This window comes from Diabrotica virgifera, chromosome 4 (genome assembly GCF_917563875.1).
Source record: "Diabrotica virgifera virgifera chromosome 4, PGI_DIABVI_V3a".
NCBI classification, from domain to species: domain Eukaryota; kingdom Metazoa; phylum Arthropoda; class Insecta; order Coleoptera; family Chrysomelidae; genus Diabrotica; species Diabrotica virgifera.
The window spans coordinates 160,585,727-160,593,866 of NC_065446.1; the positions used below are offsets into that span (position 1 = coordinate 160,585,727).

An 8,140-nucleotide genomic window follows, 5' to 3' on the forward strand; every position below is an offset into this window, starting at 1 on the left:
ATAAATCAAAACGGGAACTGGTGTGTTTTCAAAAACTGATAGTGTGTAAATAAATTTATTATGAAGCAGCTAAGTACTTTCAGCATTTTTAATGCCATCATCAGAGCTATCCTATAAAAAGACTAAGTTGAAGAATCTTATTCATAATAAATTACAAAGGTGAAACTTACGTCTAATAATTGTATATGTCATAGGTTTTTAATTACACTGTTTAATTGTGATTTATTCCCAAAATATAAAATATTTAGTCTGATACATATTACACTAAGCATAAAAATTAACGCACCACCTTAAAAAATGGGACATTTTTGATGTCTCGTATTTCCTAAACCTGTTGTCCGATTTTAGTGATTTTTTTAATATGTTATAGCCTTATTCTTTAACAATATCGATGTGGTAAAAGTGTTGCTGGACAAGTAAATGTCATTGTATACCGGGTGTAACAATCATACTGTGTTTTTTCCTCAAAGTTCGGAACACCATGTGGAATATTTCAGCATATATAAAATATTGAAATTAAAACTTAATTGTAGCCTGAGGCTTTCTTAATATTTTACTTTTTGATTCATTCGCTTACGTTGGATAATAAGAAAGTTAGGTACTTTAACAACCAGCGACGTTCTTCATCATACAGGGTGTTTCTTTGGCGTGCATACGGGTAATATGACCCGTATGCACGCCAATGGTGAATATAAAATTCTTAGTTGTATGTCAAAAAATGCGCCATAACTATCTCTTAAAACCTACTAAATTTAATTTGCATATCTCGACCCGTTTTAGAGCAATAAATAAATCATCAGTTTGTAAGAAACAATGCAACGTCCCGTATCTCAAAAACGAAGCATTTGCGAACATATGTTTATAAAGCAAACGGTCATTATTTTTCATGCTTGTCGCACTTATTTAGAAACATCCTGTAATGACGAAGAACGTTTCTAATTGTTAAAGTACCTAACTTTTTTATTATCGACCATAAGCGACCTAATTAAAAAGCAACATTAAGAAAGCGTAAGGCTACAGTTGAGTTTTAATTTCAATATTTTATATACGCTAGAATATTCCACAGGGTGTTCCAAACTTTGAGGAAAAAACACACTATCATTGTTACACCCGGTATACAATGACACTTACCTGTTTAGCAACAATATTATTACATCGATATTCTTGAAGAACATAGCTATAACATACTAAAAAAATCACTCAAATCGGACAACAGGTTTAGAAAATTCGAGACATAAAAAATGTCCCATTTTTAAGGTGGTGCGTTAATTTTGTTGCTTAGTGTATTATGATAATGATATGATAATTTATTTTATTTTTATCTTTTAGGAGGGATTTGCGCCTCCAGACGAAGTTGAAGGTGTGGGAGATGAAGATGAATATTAAACGATGATCGCCTTGCGGAATTCGCCTTAAGTTATTAAATTAAGAGAAAACGAAAATCAAGTTTGTAACTAAAGCAACATTGATTTTATTTGTAAATCAGTTAAGTTTATGTAACAAATAGTTTTTATAAGTGTTGCTTGCATTTGTGTGTCATGATGGCATTAAAAAACGTGATTTGATTATATAAAAACCCATTATATGTTTTACGAACTTTATTTTTGCAAACGTTTTTTAAGCAGTTTCTAGCATAATTCTTGTATCCAGTAAATCATTCTGCCAATTACCTGAAATACGTTGAATGCGCCATATTATATTTTTTTCTTGACATACAAACTCTGTTAATCAATGTTATAGAATTTGATCGTTTTGGAACAGTATACTGACAAATGTTATTTTAAATAAGTGTATTATATTTTTATATATTGGAGACCTAAATCGTAGTTGTAATAGAGATCTGAGCTAAGTATGGCGATCAACGTATTACAAAGGTATTTCATTGCGAAACCGTTAAAAGCAGTTTAAACCTATTTGTGATTCTATTTTTTATCCTATTCGTTTCTTATTGAAATTAAACTGTCTACTTTAAAACAGTGTTTTTATATAAAAATCCAACATTCACGTGAATGGTTTCACTTTTATAGATCGCTAATAAGGATGTTTGAACGTAACAACTCTTAGCTTAGACTGCTCTAGACTACTTCCGATCTCTATTTGCTAAAGGCGGCGATAATAAACCGCCAACACCTGAAGTTGCGACAAACGTAGAAATAAACATTGAGGAGTGAGAGGTAAAGGAAGCATTCAGAAAATTAAAAAATAGAAAATCTCCGAGAGGACAGAATACCTCTCTTCAAAAAAGGAGACAAATCGGACCCGGAGAATTACAGAGGAATTAACACAACATTAAAATTAACAACCAAAGTGATAACAAATTGAATGAAATTATACCACTAGCAGAAGAACAACAAGGTTTTAGGTCGGGAAGGTCATGCACTGACGCTATATTTATAATGAGGCAAGTTCAAGAGAAATCGTTGGAATACAACAAACCTGCATATTTATGTTTCGTGGACCTTAAGAAAGCATTTGACAGGGTCAAATTAAAGGACGTTATCCATTTGTTATACTCGAGAGAGGTGTCTCTAGGAATAATTAAAACGATCGAAAACATCTACCAGAACAACACAGTAAAAGTGGAAGATGAACTAACTGGCCCAATTGAAGACGGCAATGGGATAAGACAGGGGGATTCTTTGAGTCCTTTATTGTTCAACCTGATCATGGACGAAATAATAAAGAAAGTAAGAACTAAAAAAGGATACCAAATGGGAGAAAAACAACTTAAAATAATCTGCTATGCAGACGATGCAATACTAATCTCTCAAATTGAAAATGATTTACAACGTATGCTGCACGAATTTAATATAACCGCTAGAAAATTTAACATGTTAATTTCCCCAAAAAAGACAAAATGCATGGTTATAACAGCAGATCCAATAAGATGTAAATTGGAGCTGGAAGGTCAGATAATAGAACAAGTGATGGAGTTTAAATACCTAGACATCACACTATCTAGCTACGGAAGGCTCGAAACAAGTGGAAGATCAAGTGAATAGAGCAAACAGAGTCGGAGGTTGCCTGAACGACACAATATGGAGAAATAAAAATATCGGAAAAGAAATGAAGGGCAGAATTTACAAAACAGTCATCAGACCAATAATGACATGCGGCAGAAACACGACCCGGCACAGAGAGGACAAAAAGATTGCTCGAAACAGCGGAGGTGAAAACCCTTCGAAAAATCGATGGTAAGACTCTATGGGACAGATCTAGAAGTACGGAGATGCAAGGTGGACAAAATTAATAACTGAGTAAGAAACAGAAGAATAGAATGGAATGACAACAAATAGGGTAGTCAGGACAGCGAGAGACGGTTCCCCAATGGGAAGACCACGAAAACGATGGAACGACAACTTACTAAAGGCACATTGAAAAAACAAAGTCATGTCTATACAAAAAGAAGAAGAACAACTCTTAGCTTGCCGTACAAATCTACGCCAGTCAATGGGAGCAAGAACAGGATATTTCCTCCGAATTCTATCCTACTGCATGGACTTTAATGAAATTTTGGGAATAGCCTCTACTTATCTCCTAATTTAAAGTCTACCCTATATACTATGACGTTTTCATCTTGGCGGTTCCCACCCTTTCAAGGGGGTGGAAAATTTTTTGGTCAATATAACCACGGAAATAACTAGAGAATCTAATTCTAAGCAAAAACTGTTCAATATTTTTTTTTGAAAACTCCATACTTTTTGAGTTATTCGTAATTGAAAATTGGCCATTTTTATTGAAAATGGACGGTTTTTTGCGAATACCTTAAAAACTGTGCATCTAACTAAAAAAACTACAAAAAAACATTTTTGTAGCTTATAAAAAAACAATGAGATTTGTTCCTTCATAAATATTAGTTATAAAAAAAAAGAGATATGGTAGGTGAAAAAAGTTTGTTTTTTGGTGCATGCTCAAATCGGTGTACTCAACTTGAAATAACAGAGAAACGGTCGATTTTAGGTGTACCTATAATGCTATCAATACCTTCTGTAGTGCTTATAAAGACCTTTAAAATTAGCAATATTAAATGTCGATTACATTCAAACTAAGCGAGATACGCTGTAAAAAAATTGATGGCCAATATATTTTAAGAAAAAATGAGAAGTGTATTTAACCCCTCATCCACCAGAATTTAAATGCCTCATTTTCCTTCTATAAGTCCTTTTATTATATGTAGTATTATTTCTTTCTTCAAAAAGTTGGACGGGTTTAAAATGAAATGGTTTTTGAAAAAAATAAGACCAAATTATAGAGCGCATTTTTAAATTTTCTTAAAAATCTTCCTTTTTCTCCATGTAACTTGAAAATGATCATACAGTAACTAAAAACAAAAACAGAATTTTTTTATAAAAAACCAACATTTTTATACAGCATCTTTTTTTCGTATCTCATCATTTTCGAGTTACATGGAGAAAAAGGATGATTTTAAGGAAAAATTTTAAAATGCGCTCTATAATTTAATCCTATATTTTTTAAAAACCATTAATTTTAAACCCGTTTAACTTTTTGACCATAGAAATAACACTATAATAAAACGACTTCTAGAATGAGAACGATGCTTATAAATTCTAGTGGATGAGGGGTTAAATATACTTTTATTGGTCTTCTTAAATTGGAATATATTTCTTCTTAAAATACATTGGTCATCAATTTTTTTGCAGCATATTTCGCTTAGTTTGAATGTAATCGACATTTAATATTGCTAATTTCAAAGGTCTTTTCAAGCACTACAAAAGATATTCAGCCCTATTCTGTAACTTTTAACAAATCGAATAGAAATGACCAAGTCGAATCGTAATTACCCAAAATCGGAATGTTTGATATCTATCGCGTCATTTTTGTGTTTGGATCGGTATTCTGTAACTCATATCGTAATCGGAATCTCTGACTTGTATTTCACGCGGTTCTGAGGAGGTGGCAGCCGCGCAGTAACCAGCGAAATTGTGTTCTGTGACCTATTTTGTTACTTGAGATATGACACCGTTGCCATTTCCTCAATGTTTTCATACTTTCTTCATACTATCCTCAAAGTTTTGAGAAGTAAATAAAATATTCGTGTAAATACTGGATGCAAAAAGCTTAAAAGAGGATAAATGGTTTTAAATTAAAGTTAATTAAAATTGATATAAAAAAGAAGATAAACTGATAAATAAAAAAGATAAGTGAAGATAAGAAGTATAAATGCTTTTTAAATCAAAGATATTTAAATTGATGTTATTAATTCATTATTATTAATAAATTATTTAAAATTGATATTACTAATAATATGCAATCTTTAAGATTCGATTTCAGTTGAAATAACTGCTAAACAACTTTTCCCAAAAATGGCATCTTTTCTATAATTTGTTCAGGCTATGAGCGTTGACTGATAAATATACAAGTATACTGGTATAATATTTATTTATCAAGCTATTCTTGTGCATTATACCATTGATTGCAATTGTACAAGAAATATACGAACAAAATATGGCAACAATGTGAATGGGAAACATTCAGACGCCAAGTAGCAAATAAATAAGGTTAGGTCCAATTATTCATACTCGTACAACATGTCTAAATGAAATATATATAGTTCTCTAAACAAATAACACCACAGACTAAAAATTAAGCAGCTAAAAAAAGGTACAAATACTATAAATAATTATAAATAAGTAGTATGTAATTAATTATTTTTATATATAAAATATAAACGTCAAAACAAAACAAAATGCGCTTGCGTCAACCACAATTCCGATAATCGGAATCTCATCTCGACAGGGTAAATGCTGTCGAAGTGATTTCTATTCACATTACGATTGTAGAGATTCCGAAGTAGTTATGGAATACGGATTTGGACTATTTCTATTCGACTTGGTCACTTCTATTCGATTTTACTGACTTCTATCATCGAAATGAGTTACAGAATAGGTATGATTGACAGTATTATACATCTAATATCGAGCGTTTCTCTGTTATTTCAAGTTGAATACACCGATTTGAGCATGCATAAAAAACACACTATTTTCACCTACCATATCTCTTTTTGCATTATAACTAGATTTGTGAAGGAACAAATCCAGGGGCGTCATCTGATAGGGCGGGGGGCTTGCCCCCCCCCCCTGACCCTGAAAATGACAAATGTACAAAAAATACATAAATTTTCATCATTACATCATATACAGGGTGTTTCATTGGGAAACGGAAATACTTTAATGGTGAATAGAGGTCACCGAGACCGTTCTAGGTATACTAAATGTTTTGCCCTACCGACTTACAGGGTGTTTTATCGATTTTGCTCATTTCTTTCCTAAGGCATAACTTTGGAACCACCCTGTATTTTTTTTAATATTTGCTACACATATGTCTCATTCAATCACAAGAAAAATCCAGGTCCGGATTAACAAAAAATTAAAGTATTTGTGACCTTAACAACACCCTGTATATTGAAAATCTGTTTGCATACTTGAAAAGAGCACAAAAAACTAAGTCGAATGGTTTGCTTCGATTTTTCGGCCAGACAATTTTTTAACTTTAATTTTGAAATTATATTGAATTTTTTAAATACTCAACATTAAAAAGCAGGTATTATTAACTTTTAATTATAAATTATTAAAGTTATTGAATAAATACTCATTTTAAAATGAATCAATACTTATTTACCACTTTTAGGTCTGAATCCCGCGTATGAAAAAAAAGTTGATTAATAGCAAGCGAAAAATTTGTTAATAGCTTATGGGTGTCTAGTCGGACAAACTTTGATATATGGGAACACTGGAACCGGGGAAGTTTGAATTGTGGAACAGGTTAAAAATTTCAAACGGTCAGACCACGAAAACGGCACATGTATTTTGTCCGACAGAACAGATTTAAACTCTCCGAACAGAGATTAAACTCTCATGCAAAAATCAGACTGCTATTTATCACCAAATGGGCGTTTTAATGAGTGGAACATGTAGAATATGTCAAATGACAGGTGATAAATAGCAATCTGATTTTTGCATGAGAGTTTAATCTCTGTTCGGAGAGTTTAAGTCTATTCTGTCGGACAAAATAAATGTGCCGTTTTCGTGGTCTGACCGTTCCAAATTTTTAACCTGTTCCACAATTAAAACTGCCCCTGTTCCAGTGTTCCCCATATATCAAAGTTTATCCGACTAGACACTCTTAAGCTATTAACAAATTTTCAGCTTGCTATTAATCAACTTTTTTTTCATACGCGGGATCCAGACCTATTTGGAAAGAACCAATTATTAATCACAAGAAAAATCCAGGTCCGGATTAACAAAAAAAACATAAAGTAATTGTTAAGTACATTGACTTTGAAATTTATTAGACTCTGCCAATTATTGTACAAGTGCGTATTACCGAAGATTGCCGAACGAAGTGACCCAAGTTCATTTGCCAGGGTTACTGGGTGACGAAAAAGTACATAACGACGAGAATACACACAAAACCAACGCTTCGATGAACGAACATTTTTACTCCTTACATTCAAGTTATTGTAATTTGTTTTAGATCTGTTGTATTAAAATTTACGTGAAATTCTGAAAATTCTTCACCACATCCACATCTATTGGTCCTTCGAACTGCGAATCTACAGTGCCAGCAGAACTACAAAGAAAATAGCAGCTTTACATTCTACGAACCGACGTCGTACTTGACCCGCTGTATCAACCCCAGGAAGCTACATTTACAACACTGAATACTGAATCCTTTTTATAATTTCACATTTTTTCAGTCTCTATTTGATAAATATTTTAAGTACATGAGTTTCAATCTAAATTAATATATTTATTTCGAATAGTGACATATTTGACGTTTTACCTACTCTCGTATTCATTGTGAATGTGCTAGCTGATTTTTTATTTTATTCTGACAGATCGTAACTAAACGTTAATAATAATTCTTACGTACATAATAATTGAATTACAAAACATTTATTTCCGTTTTCTGCACTTGAATAAATCATTTCTTTTTATTTAATTACATTAATCGAAGATCAAATATTTATTTCTTGAAACATCAAACACAGTTTGATTGTTTATATCTGTATAATATACGTCACATACATTAGATTACTAAAATTACATAATTTAATTAACATACATACATAATATTTAATTATTTTGCATCCTCGTACATTTTGGTCATATTGTCAAAA

At 32.0% G+C, this 8,140-nt stretch overlaps 1 protein-coding gene across 4 annotated transcripts in view; it reads left to right on the plus strand.

Annotated features, from left to right (window-relative positions):
- LOC114332946 (microtubule-associated protein RP/EB family member 1) overlaps positions 1-1,974 on the plus strand; it is a 66,656-nt gene extending 64,682 nt beyond the window's left edge. For all 4 annotated transcript variants that reach the window (XM_028282752.2, XM_028282750.2, XM_028282751.2 and 1 more), the window contains one exon: positions 1,330-1,974. In XM_028282752.2, coding sequence (XP_028138553.1) covers positions 1,330-1,386 — 57 coding nt within the window. In that variant the 3' untranslated portion in view covers positions 1,387-1,974. The remainder of the gene's footprint in view (positions 1-1,329) is intronic.
- Positions 1,975-8,140: the final 6,166 nt, after the last annotated feature.